Below are 25,186 nucleotides of genomic sequence, written 5' to 3'. Positions count from 1 at the left end.
ATGCAGGTTATCTCACGGTGAGAATGGCAAGAGTGCTTTAATGTGCTCACTTGCTCTCCTTATGAAAAGCACCAGTCTACCCCTTGATAACCTGTTAAACCATTAATCCATCACTCCATGAATGGATTAATCCATTCACAAGCGTATAGTCCTCAGGCTCCAATCACCTCTTAAAGGCCCCACCTTTCAAATACCATAGTCAGATTTTCCACCCTCTTAACGCTGTTACAGTCGGGATCAAGTTTCCAGCACACGAACTTTCAGGGAACATTCAGCCCATAGCACAGACACTCCAGGCTTTTCCTCTGCGTGAGCTGGAGGACTTACATTTTGAGAGTCCCTCAGCCTGCTGTGTGAAAAATGGACTGCAAGGGGCTGTTGCTGTAGCCCAGGAGAGCTTTAATGGACATAATGGCTTAGGTGGAGGTGGCGGTGGAGATGGTAAGAGCTGATTATGCCGGACTCTGTTCTGGCTCTCAGTGCTTGTGTGGTGCCTGTAAGTCACTCCAGGCCCCTTGTCCATGTCTTGCCTCAGGGTGGCCTGCAGGAGCCTACCCTTAGGCAGGACACACTAACTCTGGCCTTACTTCTTTCTCTGCAGAGTGTTCAAGAAGGCGAGCCCGAATGGAAAGGTGAGTCTGTAACAGATGCGCCCTGCTCCTCCCTAACCCCAAACTCTGGTCATTCTCTCTCAGGACAACAGAGGAAATGGCATCTCTACAGAAATGCACACCTCCGTGGGAGTGAGTAGACCTGCTCCTCTGAGGCATGACACAGCTCTGTCCTTAGGAGCACTCAATCTGGAGGGGGGGCCCTCTCAGGAAACGTTTTTCCTGGACTTTAGGGAGCCCTGCTCTGGTTTGGAGAGAGACAGCTTATTGTAGAGAGACTTCAATGTGAGTGCAGGAAAGGGAGTACAAGCTGGTCGGTGAATGGCTATTCTGCTGGTGTGAGAGGACCCTAGCATTGCCCTGTTATCCAGGGCAGCTCCCAAGGCCTGTCCCCCTTCCTTCCTTTCTTCAAGTCCCCAAACTGCATCCTGCTCTCCTCTAGGTTCAGCAAATAGATATTATTGACATCATTCCATACTAGCTCTGGGCCAGGCCCGGTGGGGATTGGGGCAGGGTGTACTGAGATGAATCAGGCACAGCTTGTGCCACTCACAGCCAGATTGCAGAGGCAGATGCAGAAATCGACCACTTCAATATGAAGTGGCAAGTTCGAGATACAGGGATGCCCAGGGGCTGCAGGACCAAGCCTGGATGGTCAGAGGCAGCTTCTTCTAGGAGGGATGCATTTGCAGGCAAGGCAAAGTAAAAAGGGGCATTCTGGGCAGAAACATAAAATCTAGTGAGGGGGGATGCCAAGCAGTTGAGTATCAGAGTGCCAAGAGGGAAGCAGAGGGAGCAGGAGCTGGGGTGGGAGCGCCTGCAGGGCTGGGTCCTGGCGAGTCCTGGGGCCAGGCTTAGGAGCTTGGACTCCTGGCCTGGGTTGGCACATAGTGCTGCGTGCACTTCCACATCCCCCTCCCGCACACACAGCAGGCATCACCAGTCACCCTTCACCCTTCCTTGCTGCACCAGCATTCCCTCTTCTATTCCTTCTCAGCCCAGGGCTCAGGCATCCCCTACCAATCGGTCAGAGCTGGCACTTGGAATGAAACCCATTTGTCTTCCTTACCTCTGGGCACTGAGGAAAGGGTTTTCATACAGGAGTAGTATGGTTAACTTTGCACAACTGGTCTCGCTAAGGAAGGCGTGTGAGGCTACCGGAGACAGAGCACTGAGGGCTGGTGTCATCTTCTAGGCAAGGGCAGCTGCAGGGATTGAAAGGGATAGATTTGAGAAACGCAATGGAAGTAGAATCACCAGGATTGAGGGATTACTGAGGACCAGGAAGCTTCTAGGATAACACTCTGGATTTGGCTTTGAGCCACTGGAATTCTAGCTTGGGGGCTCTTCCCTTCAGGCTGGCTAGGAGTAGGTGGGGGCGCACCAGCTTCCCAATTCCTCAGTGCTTTGGCAAACAAGGCCTCATACAAGTGGATCCCTGACAGGCTGAACTGGGGGAGGGGCAATTGAAGAACCCAGAGCCAGAGTTCAGAACCCCTGAGCGCTCAGCACCGCTGGCCTGCTCTGGCCTCCTCTCGCCCTCTCTGAGCCACCTGGTGCTCCTGCTCAGCAGACTTCTTTGCCACTGTCACTCCACCCTCAGTGGTGCTTGGTGCGAAGATCTCTCCAGGCCTCAGTGTCCTCATCTGTAAAATGGGAACAAAAACACTCTTTTGTAGGGTTTTGAGAGAAGAGGTGTTTTAAAAATTTTGTAAGGGTTTGTTATTCTTAGTATCAGGGTTGAGGCAAGGGTCCAAGTCCAGTTAGGGTTTTGATAATAGTTAGGGATGGGTCTAGGAGTTTCAGAGGCAACTCTCAGGGTTTCCTCCAGGGCAGGGGACTGTGTCCTCTAGGTCTGCAGCTGCTAACATCCCCTGTGCTTCTCCCCAGCTCACCGTCTATCTGGGAAAGCGGGATTTTGTGGACCACATCGATCTCGTGGACCCTGTGGGTGAGTCCCTGGAGGGTAGGGAGGAAGGCGAAGGGGGAGGCAGGCTGGCCCAAGCCTCCCAGGAATAGCCCCCAGGTCTCCAGAGGGGCTGGTGCCAAGCATGGGGTGTGACTGGCTTCCTGCTGCAGTCAGCAAGCGCCTATTTACCACGCAGCTGCTTTCCCATTCAAGGGAGGGCTGCGTGAGGAGTTTGTGGGAAGGACTGAGGTGAGAAACAGGGAGGGGGTCCTGATGACAGTAAGGAGGAAGAGGACAATGACGGTGACAGCCACAGCTTGCTGTAAGGCTTTTCATGTAGCTGATGGTGGGGTGGCCATGATGATTAGCCCTGCTTTACACAAGAGGAGTATGAGGCCCAGAGAGGCCCAGTGACTTGCTGCAGGTCACAGAGCTGGTAGAGGAGCCCAGATTCAAACCTGGCAGTCTGGCTCTGCAAAAACCTTTTGTTCTGCTGCTCCTGATGGCAAAGGATGGGAGATGGAGGCAAAAACCCTGGTGCTTCTGTAATGGGAGCTGTCCTTACCTACCTGGGGGTCCTGCCAGAGGCTGGGCTGTGGCCGAAGGCATCTTCTGAGGTCTTATTTGAGTTCAGGGTTTCTCAGCCTCAGTACTCCTGGCATTTGGGATTGGATAGTTCTTTGTTGGAGGGGTCTGTCCTGTGTGTTATAGGGTCTTTAGCAGCATCCCTGGCCTCTACCCATTAGATGCCAGGAGTCCTGCCACTCCAGTTATGATGATCAAAGGGTTAGACATTGCCACATGTCCCCATGGGAGGCAAAATCACCCCTGGTTAAGAAGCACTGCTCTTTTTGGAAGAGCCTGTGTCTTACTGCCTCTTCCGGTGGCTGTTTGAGGGAGGGAGGCCCAGAATTACCCCTATTTTACAAACGGGCACAGTGAGACCCATCAAGGTTAAATGATATTTTTAAAGAGAGACATGAACAAACCAAAGTGAGGCCAAAGGAAGTGACAGGTTGGGAGGATGGGGACTGGAAACTGCTTGAGGCCAAGTCCAGGTAAAGAAATTGGGAAAAAAAGTATTGCTTGGGAAAAAAAGTGCAGAGAATGTGGCCTCTCTTATCAGGTCCCTGGGGGCTGTCCTGAGCCCACAGGGCCAGACAGACACAAGGGAGAAGAGCACAGCAACAGATATCAGCTCACTAGGAGGAAGACCTTTGTGACATTAGGGCAGGAGACCCCGGCAGTCCCTGTGCCGGAGGGGTGTAAGCAGGGCCAGGAAGCTGCAGAAGCCACCTTCTCTCCAGCCCCCTTCCCTTATCCCCTTTGTGGTCTGGAGCAGAATGACCCCACATTCCCTCTCCAGCCTCTCACAGTCTCTCTGGGGACACTGTTTGGTGTCTCCTAAAGCTTGGTATTCCCCTCTGCCATTCGGACCTCTCCCTGAACCGGCCCTCAGAGGCAGTGAACAAGCACCTGCGTGTTCGCTTTCTGCTTCCGGTCCTAGTCTCCAGTGGGCTCTCTGAGGCCAGGTTGTCCACACCCATCAGCCTATTGAGGACAGCAGAGGTGGCCAAGGGAGGGACAAGAGCCAGCAGGAGCAGCTTCCCCTCCACACACACAGGCACCCTGAGAGCTGTAGAGCAAGTGTTCACAGAGCACCTACTTCCTGCCAGGCCCCGAGTGGGGCCCTGGGGATTCCAGAGAGCTCTGGGGCATGGTCCAGCGTTGATCAGATGACTCACAATGAGAAATACATCTTCCACCATGACATTGCCCTTTGGCTTGATCTGATTATAGCCTCTACATGCTTAACTATTCCCCTTCAAATCCAGACGCAAGTGCAAGTCCCTGGTCTGGCTCATGGGACATTTAGCATCAGGCCTGGCCCTCCCCTCCCACTGGCTTCCAGAATCTGTTCTCCAGGCCTCAGGCCATGCTCTTCCGCTGCCTGCCTTGTCCTCCCCCTTAGTCCTCTAATCAATGGCCCTTACTTGTCCTGTGAGACCTCTGGTGGGGTCAAGTGCCCTCACTGGGAATCCCTCTCCACTGATTTTCTACTAAGCCCCTGGTGCTCAGTGCAGGATGTGGCTCAGAGGAGACAGCCCCAATAAGAGGAAGGAAGATGCATGGGGGGCTCTGGGGACAGGTTAGGCACTCCCTGACCAGCTGTACCTTGGACCTGCCCAGGGCTGGGGTTGGACTGGGATCCTCCAGCCACTCACTTCCAGACAAGGCCTCTGAGATTCCCTGAGAGGTCGTAGGGGCAGCTTAGGGTGGGGGTGGGTTAGAGTGTGGGCAGAGAGAAAGAGAGAAAGAGAAAGGTTTGGCTGGAGATGAACTGGGGATCCCAGGCAAGGGGGTGACCCCTGAGCCAGTGTTTCTGGCTGCCAGTGGTGCTGGCCAGAGAAAATGTCCTCCATCCAGCTGCTCCCAAGGACAGGCCTTGGGGCACTGAAGCCCATTCCACATTCTCCGTAGTGCTCATGCGCCTATGCACTTTACACATGTGCACATTCACACATGCCACCAGTTAGTCTTCTGGAGCCCACTGGAGACTAGGACTTGAAGCAGAAGGTGAACACCCAGGTGCTTGTTCACTGCCTCTGAGGGCCACGTCAGGGAGAGGAGTCCTATGAGGTGGGTACTACAGATCACAAGCCTGATTTACAGGTTCCAAATCCACAGAGCTCTGAAAACCTAAAGTTGTTCTTAAGTTTGGTGCAGAATTCCTTTATTGGTGTAAGATTCCTTTATTCAGCCTGAACTGATAGGAGCTATTTATGCCTTATTTAGCCTTTGGGGAGAATATTTACGTTTCCCTGGTGAGGTACTGATGGCTTTGATGACAGGGTGCAGATCTTGCAGAGGGTGTTACAGAATATGTGGAACACATACCATATTGTCTCTCTACAATTCAAAACTTGTAAATTCCAAAGTATACCTGGTCCTGGGGGTTTCGGACCCATATTATCAATCTTAGTAACAGATGAAGGAACAGAAGTAGCCAGTCACCAGCCGGGGCTGTGAGGCCGGCCTGGGGTGGGGTGGAGAGGAGGCTGGGAGGTGGAGGGTCACTGGTGCTGGCTGCCCCATTTCTTTCATGATGCTGTGGGATGGACAGATGGTTGGATTTGGGTTTTGGTTGGTGTTGGAGGTTCAGGGGTTTGGAAGCTCAACTTGGGAGGGTCTGTTCACTCTCCGTTCTTCCCCCAGATGGTGTGGTCCTGGTGGATCCTGAGTATCTCAAAGAAAGGAGAGGTAGGCTGTGGCCCCACCTTTAGCCTGTCGAGGGGCCTCCTGTTCCCCCACCGACCTCCAGCCCTGGGCCTCCCTGACTCCCAGGCAGGACACAGGCTAATCTTATTGCCTCTCCATGCCCATCCCCAAGCCCCAGCGAATTCTACAGCAGGAGTGCTGACCTCCTCCAGCCTGGGGCAGCCCTGCCCCGTGCCCACTTTGGGAAAATGTTTCCAATGCCCTGAGCACTTTCATATCAATATGTCACAACTGTGGCAAGGCTGGGATGCCAACAGGGCAGGAGTTAGGGTCTCATTTAACAGAAGAAAAAATGGATACTGGGGAGGTGAAGGGGTTGTCCATGATCAGCAGGAGTTCAGGAGTAGGGGACTAGGCTGGGACAAAGCCCCTGGCTTCCTGACACACCCAGCACTTGTCCCCCTTCCCCCAACTGCCTCCCTGCCCCTTCCCCAGGCCCACCCGCCCAGCCTGCCAGTGACTCCAGCCCCCCTCCATGCCTGGCCTGTCAGACCATTTCCTGTGCCCCTCCACACATGCCCAGCCAGAATGGAAGGGGGACAAGGACAGAACTGGCCCAGCAGGTGCTCCCACCTCCTCCCAGGGCCAGGCTGTGGGAGGCTCTTCCAGGTACCCAGTACCAGCCCCAACATCACAAGGGGAAACAGTACAGCCCTCTGCAGAGAGCTTGGGACAGGCCTGGGCCTCTGGTTGGGCCAATCCCAGGGCTGCAGCTGGGGCTCTGGGAGGGGGTGGGAGGCTTGTTTCCTGCTCCCTAGGCCCTTCCTCAGTGGCCCCTGCTCCCCACAGTCTATGTGACACTGACCTGCGCCTTCCGCTATGGCCGGGAGGACCTGGATGTCCTGGGCCTGACCTTTCGCAAGGACCTGTTTGTGGCCAACGTGCAGTCCTTCCCGCCGGCCCCTGGGGACAAGAAGCCCCTGACGCGGCTGCAGGAGCGCCTCATCAAGAAGCTGGGCGAGCATGCCTACCCTTTCACCTTTGAGGTCAGAGACTGCCATCCCCGGGGCCCATTCCAGAAGCACCATCTCTAGGAAGTCCTCAGGGCAGGCACATGGGGGCAGTGGGGACAGCCGCTCCGTGTCACCCAGTTTCCCAGTGTACGTTGGGACCTGGGGCACTGTGATTTACACTACCTGGTAAGTGTCTCTTCTGTGGCCACTGCTGTGGGCATCACGCTTACCTCTGGGCTGCTCCTTAGACCCTCCTGAATCCAGGTCATTGGTAGGAGAGAGGAGGCTGAGGGAGTTGCTGAGAGAAAGAAAGAACCTTTTGTGGCCCCTGAGTCACTTCAAGGTGTCTTCCCCTGAGACTGGCTGCCTTCTTGTCTCAACCCAGCTCACAAACAAGGCATGGCAAACAACTGATTTTCCTGCCGTGCCACCTTTCAATCCAGAGACTCCAAGATTTTGGATTCCAAAATTTCTTGTTTCTTAAACTCTCTGATTCTGGGATGCAGCGCAGTCCCCCCCACCCCAGCTTTCTATGAGGGTGAGAGAGTGGAGAACACACACAGTCATCTTTCCCATGCAGGCGTATTAGTTTCCTATGGCTACTGTAACAAATCACCACAAACTTGGCGGTAGTTAAACATCAATTAAAACAAGACAGATTTAGGATTTTACAGTTCTGGAGGTCAGAAGTCCAAACTGGGCCTCACTGGGCTGCAATCAAGGTGTTGGCAGGGCTGTATTCCTCCTGAGGCTCCGGGGAGATCTGCCCCTTGCCTTTTCCAGCTTCACACTCCTTGGCTCATGGCCCTTCCTCCATCTTCAAAGCTGGCAGTGGCCGGTCACGTCTTTCTCCTGTCCCTTCACTCTGGCACTTCTGCCTTCTGCTTCCTCCGTTATTGACTCTTTGATTATATTGGGCCCACCTGGATAAGCCTGGATAATCTCTCCATCTTAAGGTCCTTAACTTAATCACATCTGCAAAGTCCCCTTTGTCATGTAAGATAACATAGTCACAGGTTTTTGGGGTGAGAACACGGACATCTTTGGGGACCCATTATTCTGCCTGCCACAGTGGACATCATGGAAAGATCTTTTTCAACCACTGCTCTGAGGACTGCGCTGGGCCAAACCCTTTAGATAAGGAACACTCAAATCCTTGGCTTTACTGGAGGGACTCTGGCCCAGTGTGGGGCATGGCTTGGTATGGTATGATGGGGGAGACATGGCCTGTCCTCAGGGGCCCCTGATGAATGTGTGTCGGAGCGGCAGGGGTGCGACACACAGGGAAGGATGGTGGTGGGTGCGATAGGTGGCTCCTTCTGTCTTCTTAACAGATCCCTCCGAACCTCCCATGCTCTGTGACGCTGCAGCCAGGGCCTGAAGACACAGGGAAGGTGGGTCACCACAGAAGGAGCATGTCTGTGGGTCCAGGACTTTCATGACCCCAGTTCCCTGGCTTTCTCCCTGGGAGGGGCTGGACACACAGGACCACCCTCTTGCTGAAGCTTCCTTGTGTCTAGGCCAAGCTGGCCCTGCCTCAGACAACCAGTCTATTTTCACATAAGATACAGGGTCAGCCTCACTCCCACGTTCAGTGACATGTCCAGAGGCTCTCCTGAGTCACTCTCACTGGCTGTGGTGTTGGCTGCAACAGGACCAAAGTGTCCTTGGACCTACAGCTGGCCTCACATAACCGCCCAGTAACCTTGTATGGAGGTGCGATCATGGCCATTTCACAGATGGGGAAACTGAAGCTCAGAGAGAAGTGACATCACTAGTGCCCCAGGCCTCAGACCTCTGAGCCCGTTTCCTCATCTGTGAAGTGGAGATAATAGGATATGCTTCCTGGTGTTGTTCAAGGGTTGGGTGAGACCGAAGCAAGCCGCCCAGTGCAGGCTCTGCACACGGTAGGTGCTCCTAAACAGCGCTGCTCAGGCACCTGTTGCTATTTCTGGACAGCAGCCTTGGTGAAGATGGCCACCCAGACTGAGCAGGAGTCCAGAGAGTAGAGTCCAGCTAGGGTGGTTTGGAATGTGCAGTGTCGTGGGGAGTTGGGCAGCAGCTCAGTCAGTGGGTCAGATCGGGGAGGGAGCTGCAGCAGGAGGCAGCACAACACTGGGGCTGAGCATCAGGGCTTCAGAGTCAGACCAAGGAGCAACTGGGCCAGAGGATCAGTGTTCCTGTCCAGGGTCCTTGTTTGTAAAATGAGAGGGTGGACAGGCCGTGCACTGGGGACCTTGCCTCTCCAAGGCCCTGTGGTCAGTGACCCCTTCCCCATAGGCCTGTGGTGTGGACTACGAAGTCAAAGCCTTCTGTGCAGAGAACCTGGAGGAGAAGATCCACAAGCGGTGAGCAGGTCGCTGGGGTATGGGGTGTGGGGGAGTGTGGGCTGCCTGCCGGGAGAGGGAGGGAGACAGGATGGGCAAGTCCGAAGAGGAGATAAGTAACAATACCTGGAAGTGACGAGGAGGGGCTGCATATTCCAGCCTTGGGAGCTCTGAGTAAGGCTGGTAGGTCATGGAGGGCTTCCTGAGGGAGGTGGCTTCAATTGCCCTGGCTCAGGCTGCAGCGGTTTTTCTTTTCAACACTGTAGCAGCTTTTTCCCTCATCTCCCTTTAGTCTCATCCTCTCCAGATTACATGGCTTTTTATGCTGTTTTGGAAAACTCCCTAAATTGAGATTGTGTTAAACAGTGAGCAGGATGTTTCCTGGCCATCCCCATTTCCCAGGTTTCCTCCTGGGAGGTGATCAGCAGGAGGTGGGGTGTGTGTGTCAGCGGAGGCTTCTAAGCAAGGAGGGAAATGGAGAAAGTGAACCCAGCCAGGAGAGTGTGATGGGGAGGTCAGCCCATGTCTCAGAGAGGGGAAGCGTTCTCCTGGAGATGCAGAGTCCAGGGCAGACAGCCCAGGCTGGCAGCTAGAAACAGCTGGCTCTGACATCTCATGCCTGGCCATCCTGGGGTCAGGCCGGCCCTGCCCTGCCTCCTGGCATGGCTGGTCTCAGCCCCCAACTCTGATGCTCCTGCAGCCTAGCCTGGGGCAGGGTTCCCGAAGGCTGCCTGAGGGTCCTGCAGCCTCCTTAGGGAGTGGGCTGAGTTTGCCACCTGGTGGCTACAGGATGTATTGCAGGCATTCCTATCTGCAGCCCTGGCAGCTCGCATGTGTGGGGAGGTGAGACCCTTCTCCCTTGCTTCTCTGTCCGCCTATTCCTCCTAAGACCTAAGACCAGGGCAGAAGACGGGCACTGTGGGTTGTGGAAGGGGGCTTGGCCAGAGCAAGGAAGAGGAGGCAGCATTGAGAGCCACCACCCTCACCCCACCACCAATAGGACATTTTAAGTCCACACCAAAGAGTTACTAGTAATAAGGATATAGTAGCTATCATTTATCAAAGGCTTGTTAGGCTCCAGACGTGTTCAAAGTGCTGGACATGCATGATCAGATTTAATCCTCACAGCAACCCTAAGCAGTATGTCCTGCTGTCGTCGCCATTTTACAGATGAGGAAGCTGAGGCACAGAGAGGTTAATTTACTCAAGGTCATATAGTTCGTAAGAGGAGAGCTAGGACTGAGAGTTTAATCCTGGCTCTCGGGTTCCAGGGACTGCAAGCGGCTTATCTGAGAAATGGGGATGCTGGCATAGCCAGAATGCCACAGAGACCATCTCACTGAGTCCTCGTCCCCTCACCAGCTCCTCATGTCCTCGTGTCTTCCCTGAGCCCGTCACCTCCACTGAGCCCATCTCACCTGGGGTCACCTCACTGAGGTTATCCTCTTCACTAGCCTGCATCCCCCTGACTGAATCCTCACCCCCTCACTGAACTCTGACACCTCCCCAAGCTCCCGAGCTTCTTCTGTAGCCTCTGTCCCCTCTGCATGTTTTTACTTAAGTACTTCACAGCTGTTTATCATATCACAGGTGCTGCTAATATAGCTGTGAGCAATTTAGAGAAAAATCTCTGTCCTTGAGGAGCTTGCACTATTAGGTGATATAGGGAGGCAGGTAGTGAAACCAGTCCCTTTCTTACATCCTGCTGAGTACCAAGACACAGACCCAAGTGAAGTGTTGCCACAGGATGGTTCTGGGACAGAATGGGGGAGGATGGAGTGGGGCCGGATGGTGACAAGACCCCTATGCCAACCTCTGCAGTCTGGCTGGATTCTAAGGCGATGGGGAGCCATGGCAGTCTCTTGAGGAGGAGAGGAATGCGAGGATCACAAGGAAAGGGGATGGAAGCAGGTGACTCTGGTTACCTTTTACTCCACCCATCTCTGTTAGGAATTCTGTGCGTCTGGTCATCCGGAAGGTCCAGTATGCCCCAGAGAAGCCTGGCCCCCAGCCCACAGCTGAGACCACCAGGCAGTTCCTCATGTCGGACAAGCCCTTGCACCTCGAGGCCTCCCTGGATAAGGAGGTAGGAGGCTCAGACGTGGCAGGGGGTGGGGGCTGCTCTGCCAGGGCCTGGACCTTAGCTCCCAGCTCTCTCCTGGCCTCCAGGGACCCTTCAGGGAAGAACTCTGTCCCCAGCCCTAGAACCACAGAGCTCAGGGAATTTGAGACCTCTCTTGGAGGATTTGGGGAAGTCTCTTGAGCCCAGAGGAGTGGCAGAGAGGGGCATGAGCCTGAGAGGTGTGATTGACTTCAGAAGGGAGCAGTGTACCCTCTGGAGGAGTTCTGGCCATCTCCCCTCACACCCCCACCAACTGCCTGCCTCAGGCTCAGTGGGAAGGACCAACCAGCTCTGCAGAGGGGGACAGAGGTGGCCCGTGAACTCCCTGCCATAACCCTGCCAAACCCTGTGGAAGGAAGGGAACCTACCCCCTGCCCCAGGCTTTGAATCAAAACCAGCCAACTGATACCTGCTTTGATCTTGGGCTGGCCCCACCTTTAGGTGTGGGCATCCCCTCTCCCATGGACAGCCGAAGGCAAGGGCCTGGAGCAAGATGTGAGTTGAGGCCCTTTGGTGAGAATTTAGAGCTGGTTCCCTCAGTGAGCTGGTCGGTTCCTCACCTTTCCTCTGCTGCTTCCAGACCCTCCTGCATCTAAAATCCCAGCCCATCAGAGCCACAGGGACTCATGACATCGCCCAATCCAACCCCTTTGTGTGCGGAGGGAGAAACTGAGGCTTAGATAACCTATCCAGGCTCACACCACTATCATCATCATTATTATTACTGCTGTCGTTATTACTGGTGGCCAAGCCAGGATAGGCGCCCAAGAATATCACCTTCTAATTCAATGATTTTTTAAGGGTTCCACAAAGAACTGAAGGCTAATATGCTTGGTGGCTTCAATGCCACTTTAGTATCAGTGGGAAATGGCTGATGAACTTGGGGCAAATGTCAGAATGGCCAAGGTTTAGGAAACCCCTGGAGGTTAGTTTGGGGCCTCTTCTCCCTCCCCTTTGCCTAGAACTTTGGTATCCTCCCCGTCAATAGTGTCCCTTCTTACATCTCCCAGATCTATTACCACGGAGAACCCATCAGCGTCAATGTCCACGTCACCAACAACACCAACAAGACAGTGAAGAAGATCAAGATCTCGGGTATCCCTGGGAGCGGGTCAGCTCACGGGACGGGCCAGGGGGAATGCTCCCAAGGGTTCAGTGTAGCTGAAGGATCTCCTCTTGTTAAGAGCCTTGTAAATCACTGCTGTAAATATGTAACTACCGAAGTCTTGCTCAGGGCCTGCTCTGAACCAAAGGGTAAGGCTTTCGAGTCTGGTAACGCAGGCTGCTTATTGGTCAGGTAAAGTTTACTGTTTAAGCCACCTCTCTCTTAGGTTTCCCGGGTTCTGGACAAAGCTGTCCTTGAAGGGAAGACTTTGATTATGGCAGGGAATGTGTGTGTTTGGGGCTACCCTTTGGATGAGGATGGGAGTAGGCTCCTGCAGAGGTCCCCGCTGGTGGACTCTGGCCATTGCCTGGGGCTGAACATCCCCACCTTGGGGAAGCCTGAGATGCTTCCTGGGAGCTGCATCCCCGCTCATCCGGCCTCCGTTCCCTCTCCCTCTGCAGTGCGCCAGTATGCGGACATCTGCCTTTTCAACACAGCCCAGTACAAGTGCCCCGTTGCCATGGAAGAGGCTGAGTAAGTAAGCACAAGCCTGGCCTTGGACGAGCAGAACTGGGTGGGAGAAAGAGAGGCTCTGGGTTCAGTTACTGGCCCAGGCAGCTACCCTCCATCTGGCAGAGGGCTAGGGGCTTGCCACTCAGAGTAGATGCTCCTGAAGCGCGTTTTAGAAAGCACCCACCTGATTTAGCTACAAGAAGATGCATGCTACAGTCAAGGGGAGACCCACTAAAATTTGAGTGACAAAAAAAGAGCTAATGAAAGTAAGGAGATCAGGGCTGTGGAGAGAATAGTTACACTGTATGAGAAACCAAGGTTGTGGGGAGATACTTTGCTCTGAACTTCCCGGTAGCCAAGGCAAAGGAAGTACAGCAGTAGGTACGCAGCTTTCCTTGTCTGATAAAGGAGTAATCCAGCCCATTGGGTATAAGGGGCTGTGTGGGGGAGGATAGAGAATAATTATATTAAAAAAAAAATCTAAGTTTGAGGAGAGCTACTATGGTTGAGCATAGAACTTTGTCCCAAGCTTGTTGGCAACTAAGGCAGGAGGAGGGATGTCAAGTGAAACATCTTTACTTACCTAAAGGAACTAGGTGCTTCATCAGAGGACATGCAGTTTTTTTCCTGACCCTGCAAATAATTTTTTTTTTTTTTTTGGCAATCGCATTTTATGGAATTTTACATGTATATGTGCATTTACTTAATATTTTTTGCAACTTAAAAACATTGTAAAAATGTTACTATATGGTCTTTCAGAGAGTTTTTAATGTCCTGTAGGTGAACGAACATGCTATGATTAGTTCAAACATCCCCCCACTGCTGGATATTTCTTATATCCACTGTTGATTAAAAATATAATGAAAGCCATGAGGCATAGATTACTGACGAGGGGTGGGTAAAAGCGAAGTGATCTAGAGCCAGAGTAACATATTATCCCCAGAGAGTGGAAAATCCTAAACCTGCAGACAGTGGCAGCACCTGCATGGCAAACATCAGCATGGATGGGTGCGGAGGCATTTATGATCACAGTGCTGTTTAATTCTCATGAACCCTGTGGGGCTGGGGTTGCTGCAGCCCCAGTATGTGGATGAGGAAATGACGTCAGAGTGACGTGACTTGCTCAGCCTCCCAGAGCTGGCAGGTGGCAAAGCTGGGGCTTGAACCTGGGTCATCTGGCTCCAAGGCTTGCCTGCTGTCTGCTGCACACCAGCTGTCTGGTTGAAAAGCGGGGTGGGGGATGGAGCAAAAACAAACAAAAAAATGGAACAATCAAAATACCCTATACGTGGGGCCAGCCCGGTGGCGCACTGGATAGTGCGCCGCTTGGGAAGCGCGGCGGCGCTCCCGCCCAAGGGTTCGGATCCCACATACAGACCGGTTCCCGCTCACTGGCTGAGCGAGGCGTGGGAGCAACACCGAGGGTTGCGATCCCGTTGCCGGACATGGAAAAAGACAAAAGACAAAAAAAAAAAAATACCCTATACGTGGGGCCAGCCCGGTGGCGCACTGGATAGTGCGCCGCTTGGGAAGCGCGGCGGCGCTCCCGCCCAAGGGTTCGGATCCCACATACAGACCGGTTCCCGCTCACTGGCTGAGCGAGGCGTGGGAGCAACACCGAGGGTTGCGATCCCGTTGCCGGACATGGAAAAAGACAAAAGACAAAAAAAAAAAAAATACCCTATACGTGATGAACAGATATGTGATAAAGCTACAAGGAGAGTTTTCAGCGTAGAGCCCAGGTGGTGGGCGTATGGATGTCTAGTAGCTTCATTCATGGTTTGTGTGTAGCTGTAATTTTAAAAATAAAGGTACTGCTTAGCACTGTGCTGTTTGTCTAGGATAATTTTCTAGCGCAGCACATCTCAGAGTCAGTCCTGTTTGTGTGGAGAGTGTTAGCTGCGTCTGTCCGGGTAGCAGTAGTCTTTCTGCCGGAGCTGGGCCTGGCCCGAGTGGTCCCTGCAATTGGGGGACCGAGGTTGGGAGAAGGAGGCCCGAAGCAGGGCCAGCCTGGATGTCCTGGCTGGGTTGGTTCTGGGAGGGCCATCTCTACACCTGCCTCCCTCCCTTCTTCCCAGTGACACAGTGGCACCCAGCTCAACGTTCTGCAAGGTGTACACGCTGACCCCCTTCCTGGCCAACAACCGAGAGAAACGGGGCCTTGCCCTGGACGGGAAGCTCAAGCATGAAGACACGAACCTGGCCTCCAGCACCCTGTGAGGACCCGCCCTCCTGGTCCCAGGCTCTCAATGCCAACTCCCCCCACATGGGTCAACACCCTCTCTGGTCCTCCCAGTGCAAGGACAAGGCTCGGCTACCCTTTCCCCTAGGCTTGTCCAGATCCCTTTCTCAGCAGCTTGACTCATCAGGGAGGCTGTACCCCTACTCCCACCCTTGCCCAGGGTGACCCAGAAAACAAGGTGGGCCACTATACCACGCTCGCTTAGTCAGTGCTGGCTTGGCCAGGTTGCCTGAGGGAGGCACACCGGAAGGCTTCCTGCAGGAGGCAGTAGCTCCTGGCTTAGTGTCTTCAATAAGACAGGGTGTGTCCCTGAGGGAGAGCAAGGCCAGAGGAAGGTGTGGCTCCTGGAAGGGTCCTAGCGGGAGAGGATGAACAGGAGGGGCTTGGGAAGGTCCGGAGAGACAAGGGTGGTGAGCTGGGCTAGACCAGATGTGGAGTGACCCTCAAAGCCAGGGATCCCAGGGCATCTGCCCCCTGGTCATCACCAACTCCTCTATCCCGCCCTGCTCTAGCAGAGCCCTGGGGGTGTGGGGAACCCCCTGGTCCTCCCTGCTGAGGTGTAGCCTTTCAGTGGGGCTTTGGCCTGCCAGGGTGGCACCCTTGCCCACCGTGCCCAACACAGATTCCGGCTGGCGGTCCTTCACCATCCCCCCCCACAGGTCCCCACTACCTCCAAGCTTTTTGCCCCCCTCTCTACCCTGGCTCAAATCCTGCCTAGACAGGACTTAGGACCTAAGGGAGGCACCCCTTCCTCAGCGAAGTCCTTCCCTGACCACCCCACCTCCACCCCCACTGCCCTCACCCTCTCTGAACTCATAGCCCTTTCTGCTCATGGGTTGCTGAGCACAAAATTGTTGGTGTGAGAAGCAGAACCTGATTCTCTGAGAGTAGGCAGGCCCATCTCTCACTGCCCTGCGGGGATGCTGGTCCAGGTAGGGAGAGGGGCTTCTGTGGCCACACAGTGAGCGAGTCTCATGGCCACATTTGGAACTCAGGATCCCAGCTCCCACTGCCCAAGGGCAGCTCACCTTTCTCATTTCCACTGGGCCCAGGGGGTGGGGCACACACTGGGCTCTGTTGGACATGGTGGCTGAGTGGCCCAGAAGAGGGATGGATGGCCTTGCCCTCCACCGCACCCACCCCCTGCCATGTCTCACCCACCCAGTAAGCCCCCACAGACTAGTCCCCCTGTGTCACCTTGCAGGCTGAGGGAAGGAGCCAACCGTGAGATCCTGGGGATCATCGTCTCCTACAAAGTGAAAGTGAAGCTGGTGGTGTCTCGGGGCGGGTGAGTGCTCTAGCCCAGCCCTAGACCCTGGAGTGCAGAGTGTCCTGAAAGCCCACAGCCCCCTGTCCCATTCTGCCTGTTTGTCCGACCTTTTAGCTGCATCCACCTTTGCAGAAGGAATGGATTTGAGGACTTCCTGTCCCTTTCCTTACCCCTCCTTTAGTGGCCCTCAGCCCATCCCTTGTCCCTCCCCTCTTTCTCTCTCTCCTCCTCCTCCTCCTCCTCCTCCTCCTCTTTATCCTGGGTCTGGGCCTCACACTGAAGATTGGGCATGGGGAGGGGGGCGGTGGGCATCCTCAGAGGCTGTGTTGTGGGGTCCCAGGGGTGTCGTGCCCCTCGTCACAGCTCGGGCACAGCACCCGCCCCACTCATGCCCAGGCTGATCTGCTGGGGAAATGGCTAAAGGGGCTGGGAATCCCAGAGCTGGACTGGGGATTTGCTAGCTAGTCAGACTTTCCCATTTTACAGAGGAGGAAAGAGAGGTCCAAACAGTTCCCCAAACATTTTCTGAAATATCCTCCCCTAACCTCAGGTCATGGGGCTGGGTGCTGGGGTCACAGCAGTGGACCAGACATAACCCCTGCCCTGGAGCACAGTTTGGTGGAGGCTCAGAAAAAACTCCCACATCTCCCCATATATTAAGCCTATATGTTATAAACCTAGAATTAGGATTCCTAATTTGTCAGAGAGATTTTTTTCTCCTAATTTAGTTCATAAATTCTTATGAAAAGATGTTAAAGCTAAATAGCATTAGACATTCAGTCCACTTTATTATTAGAATAATACCTCTCTGCAGGTGGCAGTGTGTAATACCACATATTATAGGACAACTCAAAACTGCAAGCCCTGCAATCCCAAGTCTTGTGTCCTGTGACCCATAGCCTTCCACATGCTCCTGGTGACCCCTAAAGTGCTTCCTTTTGCCATTAGGTAGTCTCGGCCTTCCCTGGAGCAGGCAGCACGGGGCTAGCTTTTACATCTCCTTTATAGATGAGGAGGCTAAGGGGGTTTGCAGAGCTGGGCCTGGATCTCAGTACCCCTGGGCGGGGCTAATGCCATTTCAGGGTGTCCCTGAAGGAGCAGTCAGAGCTGCACAGGGGTGGGGGAGTGTGCCCCCTGGGTCTCTATCCTGGGGCAGCAAAGGTGGTGAATGAATGTGCTTTCTGTTTTCTTCCTCTCTGAACTCTCTCCTGACCACTTCTCCCGCCTCCTCTGACCCACCCAGCCTGTTGGGAGATCTTGCATCCAGGTAAAGTCCCTTCCTTTGACCTGGTTGTCCCACCTTCCTGGAGAGCCCAGAGACCATTGGTCTTGACTGACCAGAACCACAGGGTGCTGGGTTGGAAGGAATCTTAGCATTCACTTCAGATTGCCAGGCTCTGGTGTGTGCTGGGGCTAGAACCCTCTCCATAGGGGCTAGGGAGATTCGTCTTCTTAAAAAACCTCACCTGCTTTTCCATCCCATCCAAGGGACAGGGAACTTTACAGACAGCAAAGCCCAGCTACCTTGGTCTGGGGAGCAGCCCTTAAGAGGCCTGTCCGAATTACTGATCACCTGAACTATAGGATGTCCTGGAGAAGTGCAGGCTCTGTGGTAAACTCCTACGCTAAATTAGCTACTTGCTGGTTGAGTGTTGCTAAGGAGAGGTCCTGAGGAGATCCACTTTTGTGACAAGATTCCCTTGTAGCCAGCTGGATGGACTGACATTCCAAAAATGTGTGTGTCTCAAACATGGCAGTTTGGCCTCCTGCTGTTAAAAGATGGCAATGTCGCTCATCCTAAGAAATCAATCTAATTTGGAGGTAAAACGAATTCAATTCAACTCAGTTTAGTATAATTCGGCAAAAATTTCCTGAACCCAGACTTGTGCCCAGGCTTGTTCTTGGTGCCGAGGTCCCAGAGAGGAATGATATACGCCCCTGCACTTACGGCCTGGTGGAAGGTTGAGGTCCAGATTCTTCCATCTACATCCTGTATGACCTTAGTGAAGGTTGGCAAACTCAATCCTCCACCGGCTTCCATTTGATAGCTCACTCTTCAAAGTGAACCTTGAGAAGCAAACCTCTTTGGAAGCAAAAACACGAAAAAGAAAGAAAAAGGAAAAAAAAGCCAAAGAGTTTTGACAGTCTTATAAAACCCCTGTATTCCCATTGAGGGGAAGTAATGATTCTGGCAGGCACAGCTTCACGGTTTAACCAGGCCTTTTACCTATATCATCTGGAAGTTCCGCTGGTTCCCCAAAGGAGGCGTTGTTATCCCCGTTTTCCAGATGAGCTCAGTGACACTTAGAGATGTAGAGTGCTCCACCACTGAGTGGTGGGCCTGGCCAAACGGACCCTTCTGGTTGCACAGACTATGCCCTGACCCGTCCATTCCCCGTCCCTTCCTCTTCCTTGCTGGGCCCTGGGCAACAAGATCAGTGAGATGTGGTTGGCGCCTGGAGGCGTTCACAGTTGCAGGGGGTCTCCTAGGGTGCTGCTTCCCCAAGCTGGGAGGAGTCTGCAGGGCTGCTTTTGTCCATCTCAGTTCTGCTGCTATCATACAGTGGTTCAGAGTGTGAATTATGGAGCCAGGATCTTCTATCACTTACCATTAATAGCTGTGTGGGTCTGGACAGTTAGCTCAATTAGTTGAGTGCAGTGCTGCTAACACCAAGATCAAGGGTTCGGATCCCCCTGCCAGCCAGCTACAAAAAAAAAGTTGTGTGGCCTTGGACAAGATACTTTATCTACTTGTGCCACAGTTTCCCAGTCCTCACATTGGGGATGATAATAATAGGGTTGCTGTGAGGATTAAATGAGTTACTCTATGGAAGGGGCTTAGAATAGCCCTTAGCACAGAGTCAGCACCGTGTAAATGTCTGCACTTGTTATTCTGTCTGTCAGGGCCAAGGGCAGAGAAGGCCTGGCCAGAGGCATTGGCTGATGGCCAGTTCTTCCCCACCGTCCTCGCCTGCCTGCCCCACAAGGCTGTAAATCTCTGTGCACAGTGTGGACAGCCCTGAGGCCTGGGCCCTGGGCCCTATCCCACTCAAATTTGATGAAACCGACCTCAACAGTGCTTCATCCAGATGGCAGAGGACTAGGGTCACCTAAGCACTTTTATAGGAGCCTCCTAGAGCTGTTGGGAGATGGGATGGAGTGAGGGTGGGAGGGGTCCCAACTGGGGGTTGGGAATGGCAGTGTCAGGGAAGGCTGGGGTGGATGTGGCAATTGAGGTGGGCACAGTCCCAGGGCATATTGGGAGCCACTCAGTGACCACTGTGCACACTGCCCTGGGCCATCCTTTTCCTTTCTGGATCCAGGAGAAGAGGTCTCCTAGTTCAAGTCCTAGTCCTAGAGAGACTGAGGCTCAGAGGTTGGCAGAACTGGTCCTGGAAGCCAGATTTCAGACCTTCCTCCTCTGACCACAAAACCTTTCCAGTCTTCAGACCAACAAGGCACTGAGTCTCACAGCCTGAGATTTGGCTCACGGCTGACTGGGTCTGGGTCTCTGTTTCAGCGATGTGGCTGTGGAGCTGCCTTTCACCCTAATGCACCCCAAGCCCAAAGAGGACCCCCCGCATCGGGAAGGTGAGCAGGATCTGTGGGCCACTGGGGTAGGGATTTCCACATAGCTGACTCCCTTCTCCACTCACTACCATGTTAGCCCCTCACCCCATCTCCCTCTGGGTTAGCCTTCAGCTCAGTGTCTCCCTGTCCCCAGCTCCCCAGGATCTTCTGTGGGGCCCACAAGTCCGGCGAGGCCTGGCTTCTGGTCTCAACGGGAGCAGGAGGCTGGGAGTGCAGGAGGAAGCTCCTTGCCCATGCCTTGAGCCCCTACCTTGCACCCAGTCGTGGGCTAGGTCCCATGTGGTAGGAGAAGGGGCTGCATGGATATGATGACCTCTGGACATACCATTCCCATCATTTTTTTTTTTTGAGTGATGCCAGATTGGTCATATTTCATTGAATCTAAGAGTGTTTTAGTTGAAAGAGAACATTATAGTATGTACCACAAAGGAAGACAATGTTCCCACAATTAAACTGTGAAATGCCATTGACTATAAAACACATCCCAAGTTCAGAGATGTTAAAATATAAGAAAAATGATTGTCTTAGAGTTAGTGCAAGTCATGCATGCAAGAAATTAATCTGAGTCATGTTGGAGACCTGTCAAAAGGAACAGGGGTCCAGAGGTTTTTTTGCTCTTCGGGGGCTCCAGTGGGCATCCGAGGCCCTCCCTGTACCCTTCTCCCTGCACTTAAGATAATTTGGGTGTTTCAAGACAGGGATGAGCCTCCCCCTTCTCCACTCCCCTTCCTCCTTTGCCCTCCCTGTCTTCTGGTTGTCCCGGGGTGGGGACCTGTGCCCATCCTCCCCCCGATGCCCACCCACTCACTAACCCCTGGGCGCCCACCTGTCCACCCTGTGTTTAGTTCCAGAGAACGAGGCGCCAGTAGATACCAATCTCATAGAACTTGACACAAAGTAAGCCAAACCTGCCTGCAGATGTCTGGGGGGTGGGCCGTGGGGGTGGGGCAGAGCGGAGGGGTCATTTGCATATATGCTTATTAACCCTGAGGAGCAGCTGGTCTAACCCCGTCTGCTGAGAGCCACCTCTGCTCGCCTCTTCAGCAACCCGCTTGCCTGCATGTGACTTGAAGGACCCTCCGTGCCTGTTCCTCTTCCTCCTGCCTTGGTGGGGTCTGTCTTCCTCCCTCGTCCTTGCACGTCCGTCCGTCAGTCCGTTCGTCCATCCACAGCACCGGCTCAGCTCACACAGGGCTGGTTCGTGGCCTTGGGCTCGGCTCTCCTGTCCCACCCATGCCCAACCAGTGGCATCAGGCTGTGGGGTGGGGAAGGGTCTGGGCATCTTGTTGCTCCTGACTCCTGAGGACCAAGAGATGCAGATTTCCCTGCGGTCAGAGGCCATCCTGTCGTCACCAGACAGTGGCAGAGGGGGATGACCTGGGCGGACAGCAGGAACCACCTCCAGGGCCAAGCAGCTTTCTCGTTCCAGCTCCAAAGCCACCCTTTCCTTGTCCCCCAGGAGAAATCTGAGATGTGGGTCCCACAAGGATGCCCTCCATGGCTGGCTGGACCCCCTGGGGACATCTGGGTGGACATGTTTTACGGTAGAAGGGAATTTGCTGTTCTTAGCAGCGGTCCTTAGTCCTGAAACCCCACTTAGGCCTCTCCTTTCCCCGTGCCCTTCCTCTGCCCCCTATTTAGACTCCCGACCCCAACCCCTCTCCTATCCAGGATCCCTCTGAGTAGAATATGAGCTGACACTTCCCAGGAGAAAGGGTGTTGGAGGCTTTCTCTTCCATTAAGCCAAACTCACTTCTTCCTGTTCAGAAACAGGAATGCTTCCTAAGGGTGGTTTTTTGGGTGAGTGCATAGGGTTTCTTGGGCCGGTTCTTGGGGAATTCAGACTATGCTGTGAAACCGCTAGTGGCCTGGCCTCTCACAGTGGGAATAATTTCTCCTCTGGCCACAGAACCACACCACTTCCCCCAACTCCTCAAGAACCCGGTCACTTTTCTAGCCCTTAGGCATGAGAGTCAAACTCATGCCCCACTCTGGCATTTTCACAACTGGCCTGAGTCCAGATGTGACCGTCTCCTCTGCCACAGGTGGGCATCCAGAGGTGCTAGCCTGGCAGGCCTTTCTGCCCAAGGTCAGCCCTGGAGGCCAGAGACCTCAGATGCTGTGGTTCTCCCCAGGGCCCCAGAGCCAGACTGAGTCACATCTGGCCGGGCTTCTGGAGATGCCTGCCCTCCCTGCCCCTGCAAACATGCCACATTTTCCTTGTCTCTCCCACCAGTGATGACGACATTGTGTTTGAGGACTTTGCCCGCCAGAGACTGAAAGGCATGAAGGATGACAAGGAGGCAGAGGAGGACGGTACTGGCTCTCCACAGCTCAACGACAGATAGGCTGGGGCCCGCCTCCCCCAGGCAGCCCCAGGTCACTCGTGCTCTAGGATGCTTATTCGTCTTCCTGTTCTGGTTTCCTCTTCCCTTTGTTCTTCCAGTTTCTGCCAGGGGGCCCCAGTGGTCTTCCAGGTCACGGTGATGCAGCTCTGGCCCCACATCACCATGCAACAGGACCACAGTGCATCGCCTGCAGCCTCATCTCTGCGGTCACTGCTCTGTCCCCCGTCGGCTCCACACTGACTCCCAGAAAGGCCACCACGGCTTTGGCCTTGGCATTTGACTGGAGCTGGGGAGCAGAAAGGGGAGGATGGGGCATGAGGGGCATGGGGATTGTGGGCATGAGGACTTGCAGGGGTGGGGATGAGGGCTGAAGACATATGAGAAGACGTCCACAGTCCCAGGTGGTTAACACAGTTCTGGCAGCTAAAAGATGACCGCATTGGAGGCCACCCCCTTCTGGCTGGAGGGGCAGACCTGTGGATAGATTCTCAATGCTTTTTTGCAGCTCGGACCCACCAAAGACCTCTACCCTCATCCCTGCCCCAGGTCCCTCTGTGTCTGACAGTGACATTGGTGAAAGGTCATAGACCCCAGGAGTGGACAGAAGCAACTGCACTGACTTTCTTACCAGCAGTTACCTAGACTAAGGCAAGATGTGCAAACTAGCCCAAGCACACTTCAGAACTGTCAGGATATGACTCCTTAGCTACCTTGTACTTTACGTGTGTGGACTGTCTATATATATATGCACAGAGGGGTGGTCTTCAGCAAGCACCAGCCCCTGGCAGAGTGAGCTGAGACTCCTGAGGAGGTTTCTCAGAGACAGGGGCAGAGGTGGGAAGATGAGAGTCTGCCCTGTGTCCCTTCCTTTGTGGATTTCAGATGATCATGCAGGAGGCAAGGCTGGAGGTCCCAGGGGGCTGGGGCCACCAGTATCCTCCTACTTCCCCTGTAGTTCTCCAGGGCTGGGCTCAGCTGGCCCTGCAGGCTGGAAGAGAGTGCCCGAGGCCACCATGCCACAGTCAAAAGGGGTCCTTTCCCAGAAGGTGGCCGGGCCCATCGAGATGCCCTCACCCAAAGGGAAGGAGGCTGCTGGGTAGCAAAACCCCTTCTTCCCTTGGGGAGTTGGTGACCTTTAGTAGTTCCCAGTGGCATGGGTACCCAATACCCATTGGCTGGTGTTGGCATGATTGGGAGCTGGGACATCTCCCAGGTGATGAGGTAGGAAGTGTTAAAAGGTATTCTTGCCTGGCCTTTGATGCTAACTTGCTGTGTGACCTTGGGCAAATTCCCTCCCTCTTTGGGCCTTGGTTTTTCACCTGGAAAACCAAGAGGTTTGACCAGATGGATCACAAAGGGCCCTCCCAGCTCTAGCCTGTAAGAATTTGTGAACATTATAGCTTCTGGTCTGGTGTGTGGAGGCAGAGTTGCTGACTGATCTGTCTGCCTCCAGAGAGGATTCATTGGACCTCAGAGGTGGCAAGATCCTACAGCACACCTGACCCCCCCCCCCCAGGCCTGGGAAGGGCCCTTCTTGTGCCCATTGGGGGTCACCAGTTGTCAAGCTTGTGGCCACAAGCTGCTCTGCCCTAGGGCCTGAGCAAGGGGGGACAGAGCTTATATTTGCTGAGGCTTGGGACAGGGGCTTGTGATGGGGCCTCCAGTACCTTACTGCCCCCTGTTGGATGCAACACACTGAGGTTTACCCAAACAAATATATTGATTAGCAGGGGGATGGGATCCCTCAATTTCTGTTCCCTTCCATCTCTGTTCCATACTTGCCTGAAAAGGGAGATAACAAAATTTTATTATACAGGTTGAATCTCAACCCTTTTCAGTCCTGTGCCTCCCGGGGGTGAGCTGTACAACCATTTCCCATGGTAAAATTACCCAGTCCACAAGCCTAGCACTTTACCTTTAGAATCTCATGAACACTCAACCCAAGAACCCTGAGTCAGTTCGTGGCAGTCATGCTTTCCTGGCCAGTCCTGGGGTCCTAGCTGCAGGTCCCCTGGGAACCCAGCCCCTACTGGAGCTTGCTGGGCAGTTTGCACCTCATCTGGGCAGCTGGAGAGTTGAGGAGGTGTTGGGACAGCACATGGCAAGTGTGTCCTATCCAGTGTCTTCCTCTGAAAGCTTTGGGGCTGATATAAGACCCATCAGCATTTGGGTTGACCATTCCCCTGCAAACCTCTTCCCCCACCCCTAACACACACGCAGAAAAGATTTGTCAGGCTGTTTTCTTGAGCTCCCTCCCCCTCAATATCACATTCACCCAGTGCGGTTTAACTGAAATTTCTCTAGCTGCAGGCAAGCACCAGAGCCCTATCTATCTTTTTGTTCTTTGAGCCAGGACTGCACAAGAGTGATGGTCAAGTTAGTCAAATTCAGCCTAACCATCCTTTGCTGACAACATCTCTGCTGTGTCTGCAGCACAGAGACGCAGAGATGGGTCAGTCCCAGCCCATCCTCAGGAAGCGCACAGTCGGGAAAGTTATAGGGGTCATTGTGTTCAGGCCTCCATGGTTGCTGCTGGTCCTCACAGTGCCTTGATGTGAATTAAAAAATGGTGCCCTTCCAGCTGGATTCAGACCTACCCTGGAACGCACAGCTTTGTGAATGGCACCCAGGTTGGATTTGGGTACCACTTGCCCCTTGGCCAGGTGCCGTCCTACATGGCTGTGTGCATAGCCAAAGTGTTTCCTTTGGCTTCTTCCAGAAGGGGAAGGCCCAGATCATCTTTCCAGGAGTCTGGTCGGCTCCAGACAACATACCCCTACCCCCACCCCAGTCCCCCAAACATGACCGAGTGTTCTCTGCAGGGCTCCTCTCCATTCTTGAGTCAAGTCTCCAGTCTGAGACCTTGGAGTGAAGCTGGGGTGGCAGATCCTCACTAGGCCCCAGCCCACAGTATTG

At 53.9% G+C, this 25,186-nt stretch overlaps 1 protein-coding gene across 1 annotated transcript; it reads left to right on the top strand.

Annotated features, from left to right (window-relative positions):
• On the top strand, window positions 1-24,171 carry ARRB1 (arrestin, beta 1). The gene is made up of 16 exons (XM_008582398.1): window positions 1-17; window positions 602-632; window positions 2,502-2,562; window positions 5,737-5,781; window positions 6,589-6,785; window positions 8,087-8,146; window positions 9,033-9,100; window positions 11,030-11,165; window positions 12,212-12,296; window positions 12,768-12,840; window positions 14,898-15,035; window positions 16,266-16,349; window positions 17,575-17,598; window positions 19,852-19,922; window positions 20,768-20,819; window positions 22,159-24,171. Exons 1-16 carry the CDS (start codon window positions 1-3, stop codon window positions 22,268-22,270), a joined length of 1,254 nt encoding a protein of 417 aa, XP_008580620.1. The 3' UTR covers window positions 22,271-24,171.
• Window positions 24,172-25,186: the final 1,015 nt, after the last annotated feature.

Source organism: Galeopterus variegatus, unplaced genomic scaffold, assembly GCF_000696425.1.
Source record: "Galeopterus variegatus unplaced genomic scaffold, G_variegatus-3.0.2 Scaffold2601, whole genome shotgun sequence".
Classification (NCBI taxonomy): Eukaryota; Metazoa; Chordata; class Mammalia; order Dermoptera; family Cynocephalidae; genus Galeopterus; species Galeopterus variegatus.
The sequence above is the reverse complement of the archived record's forward strand: the minus strand, read 5'-3'. Positions and strand labels throughout refer to the sequence as shown.